This window comes from Podarcis pityusensis (assembly GCF_964106645.2).
Source record: "Podarcis pityusensis genome assembly, chromosome: 8".
Lineage (NCBI taxonomy): Eukaryota > Metazoa > Chordata > Lepidosauria > Squamata > Lacertidae > Podarcis > Podarcis pityusensis.
This window is the reverse complement of record NC_138033.1, coordinates 69108081-69126570: the sequence shown is the minus strand read 5'-3', so window position 1 is coordinate 69126570 and position 18490 is coordinate 69108081. Positions and strand designations below refer to the sequence as shown.

The 18490-nt window shown below is 46.6% G+C and overlaps 1 protein-coding gene across 2 annotated transcripts in view; it reads right to left on the bottom strand.

Annotated features, from left to right (window-relative positions):
- Positions 1-47: 47 nt before the first annotated feature.
- The window catches only part of PANK4 (pantothenate kinase 4 (inactive)), a 28242-nt gene continuing 9799 nt past the window's right edge, over positions 48-18490 (bottom strand). For both annotated transcript variants that reach the window (XM_081016099.1, XM_081016100.1), the window contains exons 6-19: positions 18326-18479; positions 17246-17427; positions 16244-16325; positions 14983-15083; positions 14538-14693; positions 13812-13924; positions 11938-12025; positions 10508-10659; positions 8432-8487; positions 6617-6666; positions 3921-4025; positions 3474-3574; positions 2885-2953; positions 48-670 (exon numbers count right to left, since the gene is read on the bottom strand). In XM_081016099.1, coding sequence (XP_080872225.1) covers positions 457-670; positions 2885-2953; positions 3474-3574; positions 3921-4025; positions 6617-6666; positions 8432-8487; positions 10508-10659; positions 11938-12025; positions 13812-13924; positions 14538-14693; positions 14983-15083; positions 16244-16325; positions 17246-17427; positions 18326-18479 — 1623 coding nt within the window. In that variant the 3' untranslated portion in view covers positions 48-456. The remainder of the gene's footprint in view (positions 671-2884; positions 2954-3473; positions 3575-3920; positions 4026-6616; positions 6667-8431; positions 8488-10507; positions 10660-11937; positions 12026-13811; positions 13925-14537; positions 14694-14982; positions 15084-16243; positions 16326-17245; positions 17428-18325; positions 18480-18490) is intronic.

The following is an 18490-nucleotide window of genomic DNA, read 5'->3' as shown; positions in this document are numbered from 1 at the left end:
AATGGCTAGTGTATATTTAGGCCAAAATATAAAAAGAGATTCTTCACTGGCATTTAAATATTTCAATATGAATGTCTCACAGAAGAAAAAAATCAAGTCTTTTCCCATCGCAAACACCACAGCATTAAGATAAGCACTTACAAAAAAATAATAATGGAGAGAAAACCCAAAACAATATGAGTGAGATACATAATCCATTACACACACAACACATATATATCTATATAAAGATATATATATATGAACAATTGTGTGTGTTTGTGTGTTTATATATGTATATAAATACTAAATCATATTGTCGCTTTCCTTAAATCATAAAAGCACAATATAAATACGGAATTGTGTGAACTCATTTTCCCTGTGGTAATAAAAATACATTCTTTACAATTAAAGTAAAACTAGTGCAAGTCCTGTTTCCAGCCGCCGCTCACCCCCTGGAGTCTCTCCTTGCCCGGATCATTTGAGGGGCACCTCGTACTTGAAAATGACGCTGAAGATCTTCCCGCCGAGGCGATCGGCCAGCCAAGAGTTCTTGATGACGGCAAGCTTGAGGCTCTCGCATTTGAGGGCTGCATAGTAGTTGGTGTGGATGGCGCGGCCCATTCCTTCGATGATGACCAGGTCGGTCTTCCGCTCCCGGACCAGGTTGGCCAAACCTTTGTCTAGACGGCTGAAATAAGATGCGGAGAGCTTGGTGAGTGGGGGACGGGAAAACACTCAACTCCACGAAACCTGGGCAGGCCTTCTCACACCTAACTGGGTTTCTGGGGTTTTTCCTGTTGTTATTCTGTCTCTCACAGCTACAATAAGGTAAAGGTAAAGGGACCCCTGACCATTAGGTCCAGTCATGACCGACTCTGGGGTTGCGGCACTCATAGGCCGAGGTAGCTGGTGTTTGTCTGCAGACAGCTTCCGGGTCATGTGGCCAGCATGACTAAGCCGCTTCTGGTGAACCAGAGCAGCGCACGGAAACACCGTTTACCTTCCCGCCGGAGCGGTACCTATTTATCTACTTGCACTTTGACGTTCTTTCAAACTGCTAGGTTGGCAGGAGCAGGGACCGAGCAACAGGAGCTCACCCCGTTATGGGGATTTGAACCGCCGACCTTCTGATCAGCAAGTCCTAGGCTCTGTGGTTTAACCCACAGCACCACCCGTGTCTCACAGCTACAATAAACCTACCATTAAAATTATGGACTGGTCATTTCTTTGTCAGAGGGCAAACGGGCAAATTTAGCAGGGGATCAAATACTTCCCCCCCCCACTGTATCACATGACTCCCAAGACAGGTTGAGGGGGAGACAGGTACTGTACACCACAGTGAACAGCTAATACCGGGTTATATACCAGGGATGGGGAACCTTATTTCCCCATTCCCTTCTGGTGTCAGCAGCGAGCCAGCGGTAAATCACACGGTGCCAGTTGGAGCTAATAGTTATTAGCAACCCCCCCCCCCCCACAATCTGCACAGGAGTGCCAGGCCTAATGGGCACAGCAGCTCATCCCCGTTAAGTATTGCTCCCATGAAGAAGTTGCCGAGACTGAAGGTCCCCACAGCTGCCCAAGTCTCTTCCACTTAAGGGCTTTTTCCAAGCAATAGGAGACTGTGCCTGCATGCAGCTCCATCTGTTTCAACTCTCTTCTGGTTCTGGGAGACAAGGGCGGGGGGGAGGAGAGCTTGTCACAGCAGGAGGGGGAGACTCGCCCCCCCCCCCATGACTCTACACCAGCCCGACTCATTTGTGCCTCTTGGCCTCTCTCTTCCCATTTGCCTGCTTCAGCTTATGCCTCTGATTCTGGACTGCTCTATACCATGGACTCTCCCAGCTCACTAAGCCCTGTTGCCTCTTCAGCTTCCGACACCACCTCGTCCTCCCAGTCTTCTCCCTCTGGCCACTCATCGTCATCCCACCACCAATCCCTGGGTTCTGAGCCTTCTTCCCTTGGGGGTTCCCCAGCTGGTGCCTCCCGACATTCCTCTGTCCAGCCAGTCCATGGTGCCTGGCAACCTTCCGAGGGGCCGCAGGTCAACGGTGGGTGGAGCAGAGGCAAAACTGGGCGGAGCAATAAATGCAAATGTCACCCTTTCTACTGTAGGTTAGTTCATCAGCATCATCAGAATTCAAGGGCCTATTCCAGCCAGGCAAAAACAAGCAAGGAGGTTACGAAGCAGGGAGTTTTTGCAGGAGGCAGTGGAAGACAGGGGTGCCTGGCGTGCTCTGGTCCATGGGGTCACAACACCACGAAGCAAGGCCGGTGAAGTTTGTGGCCCTGCCCCTGTCCTAGACAACAGCACTTTATACAGGCCGCCCACGGTTTGCCTGGGTTAAGGGGCATGCCCAGCATTATGGTCCCATTCACACAGCTCTTATGTCAGTGACACTTCAGACTGGGGCGATGCATGTCAATTTCACGGCTGTCCCATTCTGCTTCTAGGTTTCTTTGCAAGCGGCAGGAAACTGACATGCATCATCTAAAGGCTTTGCTTTTGATGTGCTTCTGGAAACTCAGAACTCGGTGGAACCACAATGCTCTACAGACCCTAAAAAGCAAACACTTGCTGCCCCCTTGTGGTGAGAAGGAGGACTTTCCCCCCAGACTGTTATTATCATCTGAGATTTCTGTGCTCGCAATACAGTGGTACCTTGGTTTAAGTACTTAATTCGTTCCGGAGGTCCGTTTTTAACCTGAAAATGTTCTTAACCTGAAGCACCACTTTAGCTAATGGGGCCTCCTGCTGCAGCTGCACCGCCAGAGCACAATTTCTGTTCTCATCCTGAAGCAAAGTTCTTAACCTGAAGCACTATTTCTGGGTTAGCGGAGTCTGTAACCTGAAGCGTATGTAACCCAAGGTACCACTGTATACAGGAGGGAGACTTCTTACCTGAGGTCCAAGCAGGGTGAACTTGAGCCTGTCTGTACCAAGAGCAACTTCTCTTCCTTCAAGGCAGCTCTAAAAGGAGGCAGATGCATAATTTTAAGATCAGCTTCAATGTTCACATGCTACGAATATGCCAGGTCTTGGGTTTAAAACAGTTCTTCAATATTATGCAAAATTAAGGGTCGTACTCAACGAGGCCCTACATAGTACAGACCCAATGAAATTATGAACCTAAGTTCATCCATTTCAATGGGTCTACTCTGAAGAAAACCAGGATTTGGAGCAACCCTTGGTCTTAACCAGGTGTGGAGAACCTTTGGCTCACCAGATGTTGCTGAACTACAACTCCCATCAGTCCCAGAAAACACAGCTGGGGGTGATAGGAACTGAAGTTCAGCAACATCTGGAGGGCCACCTCCTGGTCTCAAATATCACATCACAAAACCTTAAGCTTTTATTTAGCAGAGTATCGTTCAAACTCTTTGATTCTGATCACTCAACAAACCACCAGCAATCCAAACTTTGTGTTAAGTCTCAAACCTTCGCTTTTAAGAGCATGCCCAAAGAGAAGAAACACCATACTGGTCCTCACCGTATGACAGGATCCGTAGCTGCTATCCTCTCTGTAACAAGCAGGGACTCGCTGTAGGTGACATCATTTAGCGCAGGCCCAGAATTGCAAGCCAATATAACCTGTGAACACACACAGGGAGGAAAGGCAAGTGTCACATTGGGCCAAGTGTGAAAAGTTCAACGTACACTTCTGTATGTGAGTTGAAGAAATGAACTGTAGGAGAGCACCAGGAGGTGGGATTAACCTCCTAGTCCAATAATATAGCCTGCACTAGAGCTTTCCAGTCACCAAGTCGTTCAGTATAGGATAGTTTCTTCTATCCGATCCATGAGGAGCTAAGGCAAGTTTGCTGAAATAATCTTTCCCCCCAGTTACTTATGCCATTATCTTCTCAAATAACAACATCAACAGTGATGAGCTAGCTTGAGGCAGTTTACCTTAGACTGTCACCGTAATTCAACTGACCTCTGTGCCCCTAGAGAGCAGCTCCCTGACAAAGGGGAAGACGCCTAATATGATGTCTATTCCACTGTTATCTGCAAAAATTAAGGCACATTTATGAGGGGAGGCCTGTAAAAGAAAAAGAAAAGTATCATTCAGAGAAGCACCGACAGGCTGCAGGTTAAAATATGTACACGGAGTGAACAGTGCGACCCAAACCATGTCTATTCAGAAGTGAGTTCCATTGAATTCAATGGATCTTACTTTCTGGTAAGTGGAGTTAGGACTGTAAGCAAAAAAACACTTTTGCTGGAAAGTCTATAGGCTACTCTTTCCGCTCAACAGATTCTGCCTGAGAAAATGACCTCTGTAGGAAAATGCAGTATGTCTGCCCTAGAGCAAAAGATGTCCATCGGCTGCTCTGAGTTTGCCTGTTCCTCGAATTCGCAAGACATAACCGGCTGTACTTTTGAATAAATAAGGTATACTATTCATTGTATCAAATTGTAGATTTCAACGGAAGTCTCATAAAGTTCAACGAGAAAAGCAGAAGGCCCAGTGGATCGATCAGTTCATTCTCTAGTCAGTTCACGCATAAGGTCCATACATGTAAAAGTATCTATTCCACCTGTCTGTTCAAAGAGTCCAATAATCCACATGAAGGGTTGTTACAGTTCCACAGAATCCTTTCACAGAGTCTAAGACAAGGATTTCCGGAATATTAGCCTTTTTTCACCATCCTAGGCTTCATCAGTACAACAGGCTCATATGTAATATTGCAGGATAGTGAATTTTATAGCATGGTAGTGGTTGCAGTCCGTTGAAATCTACAATCTGATACAATGAATAGTATACCTTATTTATTCAAAAGTACAGCCGGTTACGTCTTGTGTGTTTATTGAGTATGTTTCACGTCACCATAGGTTTGTTGTTGTTGTGTTGTTCCTTGAATTCAACAAGCTCAAAGCTATGGCACAGTCCGAAAGGCAATTGGCACCCACATCACCTTCCTTTTGGCTCTATATGGAGGGATCTCCAGTCCAAATCTGTGGGGGTGGGGCAGAGGTCACAATAATTAGGGTTTTTGGGTTGCTTTTTTAAAGGGTGTAGGCCAGTTTTCCCTCAAGCTACTTGGGCCAGAGCCCCCTTGGACACCAGCAATTTGCAAAATCCAGAGTTCTTTCTATGGATTCACATTTCAAAACAGTGTTTTGATAGTCTTTGTAATGGTCTGGGCCAAGTCCTGTCTCCACTGGTCTTTTCTAAATAGGCTATTTTATGGGATTCCGTAGGCTTGTGGCTGGTGGCCAAGTGGCTGAAACGTCAACACAGGAATCTCACAAAAAGCAGATGCTAAGCCGGGACAATGACTGAAAATATTTTGGATTTTGTTAATGTAAAGCAAAACCCAGAGATTCTACCATAGGTAAAGTACAAATGACTTTTCTTTTTTTTTTTAGTGGCTTCCTTTCTTATACAGTGGTGCCTCGCAAGATGAAATTAATTCGTTCCGCGAGTTTTGTCGTCTTGCGATTTTTTTCGTCTTGCGAAGCACGGTGTCGGGAAAGTTTTGGAAAAGCTTCAAAAATCACCAAAGTCTTTAAAAACCTCAAAAAAGGCTACCACACCGCGTTCTATGAGTTGCTCCTCGAAGTCAAGTCGCAACTGTATTAACGGTGTTAAGAAAAAGGAAACAAACTTGCAAGACGTTTCCGTCTTGCAAAGCAAGCCCATAGGGAAAATCGTCTTGCGAAGCAGCTCAAAAAACCCTTTCGTCTAGCGAGTTTTTTGTCTTGCAAGGCATTCATCTTGCGAGGTACCACTGTACAAAGCAGCTGTTCCAGAGAGGAAATCAGAAATCTAGGGAGAATCTTGTCTATCGTCCGCTTCTAATATCACATTGTTTGGGTTTACACTTGGTCTTACTTCATAAAATGCATGTTCAAAACCATTTTGCTTCTATATTTAGAGGTAATCACGCACCAAAGTATTATCATCCAAACCCCTTTTGCTCCATTTTGTTTTACTTTAGTACTTGAGTTACTGATTGCATGTAAATCAGCCTTCTTGTTTATTTCGGAATGCTGTATTCTTCTGCATCCTTCTTTTATGAAATTAACTTGTCTTAAAATAAAAGTAAAGGTAAAGGGACCGCTGACCATTAAGTCCAGTCGTGGCCGACTCTGGGGTTGCGGCGCTCATCTCGCTTTATTGGCCAAGGGAGCCGGCGTACAGCTTCTGGGTCATGTGGCCAGCATGACTAAGCTGCTTCTGGTGAACCAGAGCAGCGCATGGAAACGCTGTTTACCTTCCCGCTGGAGCAGTACCTATTTATCTACTTGCACTTTGACGTGCTTTCGAACTGCTAGGTTGGCAGGAGCAGGGACCGAGCAACGGGAGCTCACCCCGTCATGGGGATTCGAACCACCGACCTTCTGATCGGCAAGTCCTAGGCTCTGTGGTTTAACCCACAGCGCCACCCGCATCCCTGTATGTCTTAAAATAAGGAATATTAAAAGGAAGAGAGAGTTTTTTAGTTTCAACGATCTGCAGCTGAAAAGGAGAGACACACACACCCCTTTCTTTTGTCCAGCTGCATTATATTCAGTAGTTAAGAGTGACTGCTTGTAGCTTGTTGTAACCTGCCTTGGCACCTTGGTAAGTAGTAGCAGTGATAATAATAATAATAATAATAATAATAATAATAATAATAATAATACCTTGAGTCGTGCCAGCCATTCATTGTAGGAATCTTCGAGCCAGGGGCGTTCTGTACAGTGGCACAAAAACCAACCCGTTATCAAAATATTATGGACAGGTCAATTGCTCAAGAAAATCTGGATGGAAACATTCTGGGTTCCTCTCTTGGCCAGAGGTCTAAGGAGCCCTGGAGGCTACGACCCCTGTCCTCGAGGAACAAAGGAAGCTGCCGGAAACTATGTTGCCCCAACTAGCTCAGTGCTGTCTACTACAGCGACTGGCAGCAGCTCTCTAGGATTACGGACAGGTGACATTTCCAGTCACACCTGGAGATGCTGGGGACTGATCTTGGGACCGTGCTCATGCAAAGCAGAAGCTCTACTGCATGAGAATATGCTTCACCCCAGTGGTCTACTTAGCTCAGTATTGACTACACTGACTGGAAGCAGCTCTCCAGCATTTCAGGCAGGGGTCTCTTCCAGCCCGACTGGGAGACGCTGGGGATTGAAACTGGGACCTTTTGAATGCAAAGCAGGTGCTTGGCCATTGAGCTATGCCACTTGCCAGGGCAAGAGGGAGACCAGCCTGTCCTTATCTTTTGGCTGGAGGAGCAGCTAAAAGGATGTGTGTACAAGGGTTTAAGAGCACCAGCTGTTAACGGCACAGAGACTGCCCAACAGAAGGGCTGCTGGTGTGTACAAGATATTTTGATTGGCCTGGGGTGGAAAACAGGGGTATTAATATTCATAGAAAATAAAATAATAACGTACGCTTCAGGGCCACACCTGCACATTCAGAGAATGCTGAAGCTCCCACAGCTGGGAAAAGACCACTTGCCCACTTGCTCAAAGTAACACTTCTGATGGCAGAACTTAGATTGGAACAAGCTTCCTTGCAGTTTAACCTTTTCCAAGACGAGCCTGATTTCGTTGGCTCGGGCAAACTCCGGACAATGGTTTGTTGTTCAGTAAGGCTCTACTCTATTCAGAGTGAGTTATATCCATTCATTTCAATGGGTCTACTTGGAGTATGACCAGTGTTGGAGGTGACCCCATACTTTCAGCACAGGAAGTGAGGCATGGGTAGGAGTTGATGTGGGCTACACTTTGCTATCTGCAAGAGCCCAGGTGGGCCCTACCAACCACTTTGAAGAACTTTTAAATTCTCCTGCTCACATAATTTTATTTTGTTTTTTAAGATGATGCAGCCTTCAGCACTGCCTCTCCCCATATAAACTGACCCAGATGCTGTGCTTGTTATCTGAGGCCCTTCTCTGTGAGAGGTTCGGAGGTTGACAACACGACAACGGGCCTTTTCTGTGGTGGCTCCACATTCATGGAATGCTTTCCCCAGAGAGGCTCACCTGGCATGTTTCTTACATATATTTAGGTGCCAAACAAAAACATTCCTCTTTACCCAGGCTTTCGGCCATTAAACAATCTGTGGCCTGTTTTTTTAAAAAAGGGAGGGGTTGTTATGATTTTTTTAGTGGTTGTTTTATTGATTTTTTATTATTATTACACTATGTAAATTTTAATGTACACTGCCCTGGGATCTTTGGATAAAGGGCAGTATATAAATTTAAATAAATAAATAAATAAATAATAATGTCCCAACACTGTCTGGCAGTAGTACTTCAGGGTTTTGGACAAGGGTTCAGCAACATCCCCATCCCCAGCCTAGAGGTTTTTACACAGCTATCTGCTCTTAAGGATGCTCCGCATTTGCAACCAGCCATAGCCACACACCCCCGCGCCCAATGATAGGGACGCCCCCTACCTGATACATGCAGATATCACAGAAAGATACCAAAAGGGAGAGTTCCTGCCCAATACCTTGCAGTTTTTCCTTGGCTTCCTCAAATCCAAACTGCGGCTCCGTTTCAAGAACGCTGGGTATCAGGGGAGAGAGAGAAAGAGAAGGAAGAATGTGAACATTGGGGGTGGTGAGATTCTGCAGGGATGCTTGGCCCCAACAGCTCTGCAGCTGAACAAGGCATGTGCTAGCCCTCCAGGATTTACTTATTAAGAAATAAACATCTCTCAGTAGTGAGCCTGGAAAAGAGGACAGCGGATGTACTGTGTCCAAATAAAATTAAAAAAAACGTTTAGAGAGACAATGAACAATAGGTCACATTTCAAGAAGGAAGAAGAGAGCCCCGTTGCAAGAAGACTGGGAGGGAGGCACATGAAAGAGTCGCCTGCAGAAGCAGACCATCAGACCACTTAGCCCAGTTTGGCCTAAATCTCAACTGGCAGCAGCTTTCCACAGTTTCGGGCAAAGGGCGGGTCTTTCCCATGACTTGCTCTTTGTAGATGATGGGAATTGAAACTGCATGCAGAGGATTATTTCCTCTGCCACTGGACCACGCAACAGACACAAAACAGGAACACAGGAGGCTCCCTTATACTGAGTCAGAGCATTGGGTCCACCTGGCTCAGTAATGTCTACACTGACTGACAGTGGCTCTCCAGGGTTATGGTCAAGAGTCTCTCCCAGCCCTACCTGCAGATGGCAGTGACTGAACCTGGGACCTTCTGCATGCGAAGCAGGGGCTCCAGCCACTGAGCTACAGTCCATCCCTAAATGAAGGTAATAGCGCAGGTGGCGCCATGGGTTAAACCACAGAGCCTAGGGCTTGCCGATCAGAAGGTCGGTGGTTCGAATCCCCGCAATGGGGTGAGCTCCCGTTGCTCGGTCCCTGCTCCTGCCAACCTAGCAGTTTGAAAGCAAGTAAAAGTGCAAGTAGATAAATAGGTACCGCTCTGGCAGGAAGGTAAACGGCGTTTCCGTGCGCTGCTCTGGTTTGCCAGAAGTGGCTTCGTCATGCTGGCCACATGACCCGGAAGCTGTACGCCAGCTCCTTCAGCCAATAAAGTGAGATGAGCGCCACAACCCCAGAGTCGGTCACGACTGGACCTAATGGTCAGGGGTCCCTTTACCTTTACGTCCCTTCCAGCTTGTGAAAAGGGCTGTGCCCTGCCAACCTCTGCCTGCCCTTCACCAGCATGCCTTCTTGCTTACATCCAGTTCAGATGGCAGCACTGGCTCCACTCCCTGTTTGGGCTTCCTGCTTCCTGCCCTACCAGCCACTGCCAGAGTTATTTCCACTAATATATAATCCATCCAGCCCTATTTATAGGCGCCAATTTGAGAGGAAGTAGGGCTGGACTGCAATTCTTAATTTCGTCAAGTATCAGTGTATGCGCACACACACATTTCAAAAATCGGAGAGGAAGTCCACCTCTAAGAGGAGGAGACTCCCCACTTCAGAAATATGGCTTCAGTTCATCAAGGACGTTAAAAAACAGGGACTCAGATGTGTTGGGAGGGGGTGAGACTTCCTAGCATGCCCCTATCATCATCACGCTAGGGAAACAAATGCTTGATTAGTCTTACAGCTAAACTAGGGTTGCCATATTTCAAAATGTAAAAACCAGGACACCCCAAAAATTCCTGAGTTGTTGTTGGGTTTTTTTGGAAACTCCAAAGTTGTTGAGCCAATTTTTTTTATTCGACTTGCCTAAGATCCAGCACAAAGCGCCACCTTTTGGAAAGCCCCCTCCCCGGTGAAATCCCAGTATGGCAGCCCTAAGCTACACATACTGCTAGGTTCTGTATTTATCATGTCAGCAAGTTACCAACCAGGTTAAGTGCTAATGAAGTGATCTCTCATGCAATGAGGTGTGTTGTTGTTTTTTTAAAGGGAATTAATCTGCCCACTTCAGTCACATGGGGAGAATTAGCCACACCCAAATACCATTAATGGAACGTAAAACGATTTGCAGATGGCAAAGCAGAAGTCATTAGCGCACTTGCTGGAAAAAGAAGAAATAAAATACAAGGGGCATTCAAAGTCTTTTGAGGGGAGGGGGGATGAAGAACTGTACAAAGATGGTTAGAACACCTACTCTGAGACTGCTTTTGCTCCCCAGTCAAAGACGTTCCCCGCAAGAAGTCCTTTCACCAGAGCGAACTGCCGCTCCTCCCAGCCTAGTGAATCCAAAGAGTCGATAACGCTCTGGTAACACTTTAGTGCGATGCCATTTTCTTTCTGTTTTACCTGCAAGAAAGTAAGGCACAAGGTGATATGTACAGGAAGGAAGGATAAGGCTCAATTCCTTTAGAAGCGCCTTATCCCTCCCCCCACCCCAAGCTCTCTGCTTTGTAGCCTCCAATGGGATTGTTGAATAACCACAGCTGACAAGAGCATATAAAAAGAGCCATTTCTCACAGAAATGGCTAAAAATGCTCAGAGGTGGATGTTTCTAGAATCCACCAGTAACTTCTTCGTTACAAAGCAGCAATGTGAGTTTGGTGCTGGGAAAAACAACAAGTTTGACAGAATTCAGAGACGGGGTCTTTTTGGTGTTGGCTCCCTAATTATAGAAATCATGAAAAGCATTATACCTGGGCCCCTGCTGTACAGGCTTTCAAATGGAAATGCACTTTTTTTTTTTTTGGACTGCCTGTTTTTTGGAGGGTGGGGAAGGGGTGTTGCCTATTTTATCTGTTGGTTTGTTTTTTAAAAAAATGTTATTTACAAAAACAGGTACCTTTCTAGTCTTACATCCCTGCATCTTGTGTTCCAATTTTCAACAAAACAATTCCATCTTTTAGCAACATCTCACCTCTTTTAGGTATCTTTCTCACTCCCAGAGTCTTACATACATGCAGGGCATCCATTTGTACATTTACAATTGTGCATTTACAAATGTACATTTGTACATTTACCCCATTACTCTGGACCAAGGGTCAGCAACCCGCGGCTCCAGAGCCGCATGTGGCTCTTTTACACCTTTGCCACGGCTCCGGGGTGGATACTAGTGAGGGGAGGAGGCACATTGTGCGCCCCGACACTCCCCACTGTGGCGGGCGCTGTACTGGCTGTGACGTTGCATGGGGGCGGTGCGTGCGTTAGTCACGCACCGTCCCGACGTCACCTTCCCGCCCGCTGTCAGATCGCGGCTCCAGAGATATATTTGTTTTAAATGTCGCAATGGTTTTGCGGCTCCCAGTTTTTTTTTCTTCGGAAACGGGTCCAAGTGGCTCTTTTTGTCTTAAAGGTTGCAGACCCCTGCTCTGGACTCTTCTTTATCAACTGCTCTGAAGGGGAAATCCTCAGGGCAGGGACCAAAATCTACAGTTTGTCCATTACTGCTCATGGGAAAAAAAAGATTTGAGAATCTATGGGTTGTATACAACGCTAGTTGTACTTGGAGTAAACCCAGTGATGTTAATACATCTGGTGAGGTTCATTAGTTTCAATGGGTCTGCTCTGAGTAGGACTTAGCTAAGACTTACTTGAGCACAGCCAAAAAGTTAAGGAGGAAACACTTACCTTGGAGTAGGGATCTGGGAAGTTGAACTCATTCAAACAGTGCTCCCTTGTATCCAGCAGACTTCTAACAGTTAAGGTGCCGTATGCACTGGGGAAGATGAAAGGGGAAGGGCAGGGAGGACATAGGTCAGCTGAGAACACAGAAACCTTATACTGAATCAGACCACTGATCTATCTAGCCCAGTACTGTATACACCAGGGGTTGTCAACCTGGTCCCTACCACCCACTAATGGGCATTTCAGGATTCTAGGTGGGCAGTAGGAGGTTCTACGGCACAAGCTGAATCCTCCTTCCATCGAGGACTGGTGGGCAGTAGGTAAATTTTACCATCAAGAAAGATGCATTAGTGGGTGGTAAGTATAAAAAGGTTGACTACCCCTGGTCTAGACTGACTGGCAGAGGCTCTTCAGGAATTCAGACAGGGGATGTTCCCAGTCCTACTTGCGAGATGCCTGGGATTGAACCTGGAATCTTCTGTGTGCCACTGAGCTCTTGCTCTTCCCATTTCTAGCCGTGCAGGGTAATTAAGGGCAACTTTTGCTCTGCTAGTTATATGCATCTCTCGTGCATCTCAAGATAATTAAGTGGCTTGCTCTCAAAAGGTATTCCATGGTTCTCTGGAATTCCCTTAGGAGTGAAGCACGCAGCCAGCACTGATGTTTTCAACACGGGTTGAAAGCATTCCTCCCTCCCTAATCTTTCCAAATTAGTCTGTTTCCTTCTGCACTTTTTACTTCTTGCTGGGTTTTTAAGAGCTTCATATTGCGTTTTATGATTGGCATCCTGCTTTATATTCCATTCTTCACTTTTTACGCTAGCTTGCTGTTCGGTTGTATCTTATTTTTACATGTCACCACGGTGGAGCTGCTGGTGGTTGTTTTTTAAAGAGATCATCAGCTGCTTTGGGGAGGAAGTTATTCAAACAGCAAGGGATAGAGAGTTTCAAACACACATATAGTGAAATAAACCGAAGGAGGAGTGGATAGGAGCTGAACGGAGACCAAAAAAAAAGACAGACAAAAGGAAAGATTTCCAGCGCATATCCCAACTATGGAAGTAATTACCATGCAATGCACTGACAGCCACTAACTGATTCAACAGTCATGTAGGGTAATTTATCAATGGCTACAAGTTCTGTTCCTCGTGTGCTTCCCGTCAGAAAGCCTTTGAATTAATAGTTGCTGGAAAATCACAGGAGAGAGAATGCTATGGCCCTGGTGCCCTGCTTGTGGGTTTCCTGAATACATCCAGTTCAGGAGTGTGGAAACTCAGACCTGGGGGCCGAATCTGGCCCTCGGGACTTGCTCCAGGCCACACCCCTTCCCCAGTCGCACTGGCTTGAATGTGTCCTTGAACTCCAATAATTCCTCCTGCTTGTTTGGAGGACAGAGGTGTGCTTACTGCACAAAGGCGTTGCTGACTTTTTGCCCAGTGTGGCCCCCCAGAAGGTTGAAAAAGCTTCCCTTTCTCTGATCTAGCTGGACACAGCAGAAAGCCCCAAAGCCCTGCTGGATCAGGCCAAATGAGGCCTATCCAGTCCAGCATCCTGTTGCCACAGTGGCCAACCAGAGGCCTCTGGTATGCAGGACACAACCACAGCCACAATTCTCCCAACTTGCAATTCCCAGCAACAGGCATTCAGAGGTGTTCTGCCTCTGGAGCTGGAACATGCCCATCGTGGCTAGCGGCCATCAACAGGCAAAATTTACGGAGGATAAAGACTAGCCGTCTTTTAGAGCCATTTACAAAACTGGTGGGAATTACTCAGGATGCAAAAGTAGCAAGCAGCTCATCAAGACGCCCAGCAGTGTTTAAAATGTGCACTAGGTTCCAGCTAAGTCAACCCACTGCGGTCCCGCACGCACCGACTTACAAAGGCTGCTGCCGGAGCGTCTGAAGTTTGTCCCAGTACTTCTGCCGGAACTTCTCGGCTCGCTCAGCTGCATCAACAGACTCTGGCTGGCTGGCTGCAGCTCGCTTCGCGACCTGGCAAAGGAAGGAAGGAAAGCGGAGGGAGAGACAGTGCCAAGGGCATTATTACTTGCACCTCCAAGACTTTGCGGCTTCTGTTGCTGTTCAATAGAAAACGAAAGCAGATGAAGCTGGAAGCAAAGATAAATGTCAGAACCGGGCCCTGGCAACGGCAAACCCTCTAGATTAGGCTAAATAGTTGCTCTAGTTTGAAGAAAGAAGCTGACCAAAAAACAAAACAAAACAGCAACACATATCTAAGATGCAAGAGGACAAAAAAAATGCCCCAACATATTTTTATTTATTTATTTAAAGAAATCTCAAGTTTCTCTAAGGGTCCACAAACACTGGGTTAGCTTACCAGCTAACCCAGAGATGGGAAAAATGAGGTCCTGGGGCTGGATGTGGCCCTTTGGGTCTCTCTGGCCCCTTGGACCCTTTCTAGTCACACCCCTCACCAGCCCTGATTCATAGACTCCTTGAGTCTATTTAAGCCCACTGGGTTTCCGCAGACGCTCCTGTAGAATCGGTGGACTTCCATGGGCTTCACTTTCCTATTACGAAATCTGCAACCCCCCTGCAAATCCATGTGATATATGTGGCAACACATTTAACAGAAGGCCCTCACCCCGTCCAAGGCCTCCTCGAAGCACGAGAGCCAGTACTTCCTAGCCATGGCATCGTCGGTGAGGTCAACCGTGTCCGGGATGTAGGTGGATGGATCCTCCAGCAAGGGAAGATTGACAAGCGGTCGTTCCAAACGATCCATTTCCAACATGTCAAACTTGGGAAGAGGGGAGAAAAGGTTGTGATCAGTATAGAATGAGATTAGACAGGAGACCTGCACTAACACACGTGGTTTACGCCTGGAGAAACTTGGGGGGGAAAACGCGATGGGGACCTGTGCATTAGCGGCAATCTAGCATAACTACATGTCCTTTAAGTCCCAGGTCCTGCTTCCAGGCTTCCCATAATGGGCATCTGGTTGGCCACTGTGAGATCAGGTGGGCCTTTGGCCTGGTCCAGCAGCCAGCCTCTTCTCACCTGCGCAGCTGTATCCTAAGGAGACTCACCGTGCCACTCCTTTCTCGCTGCATGGGGCAGATGTCCGGCGATGTGCTCATGAGCCCAGAACTGCCAGCGTAGTTTTCCCCCCAGCTGTACTGATTAGGATCTAGGAGATGGTGGGGGCGGGGAGGAGAGAAATGGAACCATTAGCTGAAGGCGAGAACAAATAGGAAGATGCAGAGAGAGATTCCCACACATGCCACAGATTTACAATCTCTTGTACAAATAATAAAAGCAAACAGCAAATAAAGCCAGGTGTTTTGGAAGGCAATAGAACTTGGTTGGATCATTTGCTGGGTTTAAAACAGGGTTTCCCAAACTTGGGTCTCCAGCTGTTTTTTTTTACTATAATTCCCATCTTCCCTGACCACTGGTCCTACTAGCTAGGGATGGTGGGAGTTGTAGTCCAACAACAACTGGAGACCCAAGTCTGGGAAAGCCTGGTTTAAAAAATAAAAAAGTTAGGGAAGAAACAAATGAAAGTTAATCATGTTTACATATTACAATGTTCTGATGGTGAATGACCATAGTCACGGTCACGAAGGGCTGCATCCGACGCTAGGCCTACTCAGAGTAAACCCAATGCACGGAATAGAACCAACCAAGGTTAATTAATTTCACTGGGTCTACTCTGAGCAGGATGTAGCCCAAAGGAAATGCCCCTGACTCTTTGCCAGCAGTAAAGCTTTAAGCTATGTGAAAACCTGGGTTCCTACTGGTGAGTGCCTGGAAGCTTTCAAGTGATGCCTATGTGGTTTTATCTGGCTAGAAAACCACAAGAACAATTAAGCAAAAATTGGGAAAAGAAGAAAGACTTTTACCCTCTCCAATAATAAAACAGTGGGAACATGAGTAAACATTCTTAATACCCCGGTGAGGGGGGTGGGGGAGGAGAAGAAGGGAGAGACTTCTCATGGGCAGACGACCAAGTTGACAATCCTATGTTCTGTTGGCCGATTATCCTTGTCACAACTGGGTCTTGTTAGGGGAGAAGTCACAGTTGGAGGCTTGACTTTCCCCCTCCTTTTTCTAGGCAGGAGGTGGCGGCAGCGCCATGTTCTGGCACAAACAGGCGGGCTGAGGAGGAGGCCAAATCTCTTTTAAAACCCACCACAGTAAATGGAGTGAGAAATTGGGAGCTCCATGCCCAGAAGTCCAAGAATGGCTGGAGCAGGAGACTTAATTCCCCCCCGGCAGGGGGTTCAGACTCCCCCACAGAGGATTGTGAACTTTTTTCAGAGCGCTGTATTGGTGTTCTGTACTTACTGTCTTGCTCGGCTCCCTTCAGAAACGCCCCGATGGCTCCCAGGTATCCTTCGTGCCTCAGGAACAAGGCCTGAACCTCTCCCTGCCACAACATGAAAATGTTTGTGTTTGGACGGCCTCCAATAGCTTGTAAAGCTCTTTTTGCATTACTGTGTTTACAGCTCTTAACAAAAGGGCAAGCACAGATCATAAGCAGCAACCCTGATTTTGTGCAGGAATTCCAAGACCTATTTCAATGCAGAAATTCTGCAAGCGTAAACACGGCGCTTGAATTGGGCTTTTTGCTGCCTCCAGTCACATTTGGGGTAAACAAAGACAACGGGGGCAAATACTACAGTGGCTATTTTGCAAAAACGAACAAACCAGGCAGCCACTGAGGAGTGAAGAGGGCACGAATTTCCCTGTCACTGATTTTGCCTGACTCGCTCGTTTCTGCATTGTATCACATGCTAGTACTACTCAGATGCACAGAAATTAAGGGTCATCGTTTAGGGCTTCCAACAAATGACACATTAAAAAGAAAGCCATGTCTCTAGACTAGCATGGCTTAGATCAATGACTACCTGTTTCTTTACAGGCATTATCAAGCGTGACAAAGCTGAAAGGGTGGGTCGCAGCTATTAATTCTGTTATAGCTTAATTACTTTTTAACCTTTATGTTCTCAGCTATCTGTGTTTGTTTTAATTTTTGTGAGCTGCCTTGAGTCCCAGTTCTAGGGAAAAGGTTGGACACACACACAGTGCTTTGCATAATCCAGGAATGGGGAGGTTGTGGCCCTGCAGATATTATTGGACTCAAAACTCCGATCAGCCCAGCAAGCATAACCAAAGCCCAGGGGAGACGGGAGCTGGAGTTGCACAACATCTAGTGGGCACCAGATTACCCACCCCTGACTTAATCACACAGTTGCAAACCAAACAAACATCTTTAGTCATTCCCTGAAAACTAAAACCAATAAATAATAATTAATAATAATAATAATAATAATAATAATTCATTACCTTGGAGAAGAAATTAATACTGTAAGTAATTGTGCGCATGGTGACTGGATGGCCTCGAATAAAAAAGCCTCCAAAATAAATTTTGTTCAGGTTGTGGAGTTTGGCGTACAGGCAAGCCAGCTGCCCAATATCGTTGCTGATCATATGAAGCAAGCTTTTTGCCATGTCTTCTTTGGAAAATTCTAAAAAGGAGGGGGATAGAGGGGGGAAAGAGATAAAAGTATGGATAAACAACTCATGGCCCACAGCACAATTGTAAAAGTCATTTGCAAGCAATCAGTTCGGGTCTCTGGGAAGAGCAGACAACCTGCTGGGTGAGGAGAAAGAAAGAGACAGAGAGGAAAAAGTGTGCCCCCTAAAAATTTGGCTCTGGCCCTGCCCCTACCTCTAGCATATGGCACCCAGAAGAAAATAAAAGACTGTCCCTTTAATCCAGGGATAGGCAAACATACCCAAGAGGACTCTTTTAGAGTCAGGAGTAGCCAATGTGGTGGTCTCTAGATGTTGTTGGTTTACAACTCCCTTCATCCCCATCTTTTGGGCATGCTGGCAGAGGCTGATGGGGGTTGTGGGTCAACAGGATCTAGTGGTTCTCAACCTGTGGGTCCCCAGATGTTGTTGGACTACAACTCCCATCATCCCTAAGGTCTGGCCTTGCTAGCTAGGGGTGATGGGAGTTGTAGCTCAACAACATCTGGGGACCCACAGGTTGAGAAAAGCTGATAGAGGGTCACCCCATTGGCTATCCCAGTTGTAGATGAGTAAGAACGGGCCAGAATTTACTCTGGAGGGAACTCGGGTGGTTTTGTGGAATGAATCAGGGATGAAGCCAGCAGCAACTCTGGGGCTTGGTTTGGTCAATTCAACACTAGACCTGTAGCCTCATCAGAATCAAGTTACATGGTGAGCTCTGTCCATGGGTCTACTCTGAGTAAAACCTAGTTGGCTAGAGCCTTACACACACTTTGTTTGTTTTAAAAGACTGACAGAGCAAGGCAGCAACTCAGCAGACAAACCCATGGGTTCTTTCACAGGTTTTATCACCGCACCAGCACGACGAAGTGAATTTTCAAGTGGTACCTTTGTCTGCTGTGGCAGATTTCCCGAAACTACTGGCGATCAGGTTTCCACTTAGCCCCAGCGTCTGGTAGGCCCCACCATAAACATCCTTCACAAGCATATCGACGTTTGTGTGCCGTCCCTTCGAAGCGAGCTGCAGCAACTCATCAAATTTCTAAAAACAAA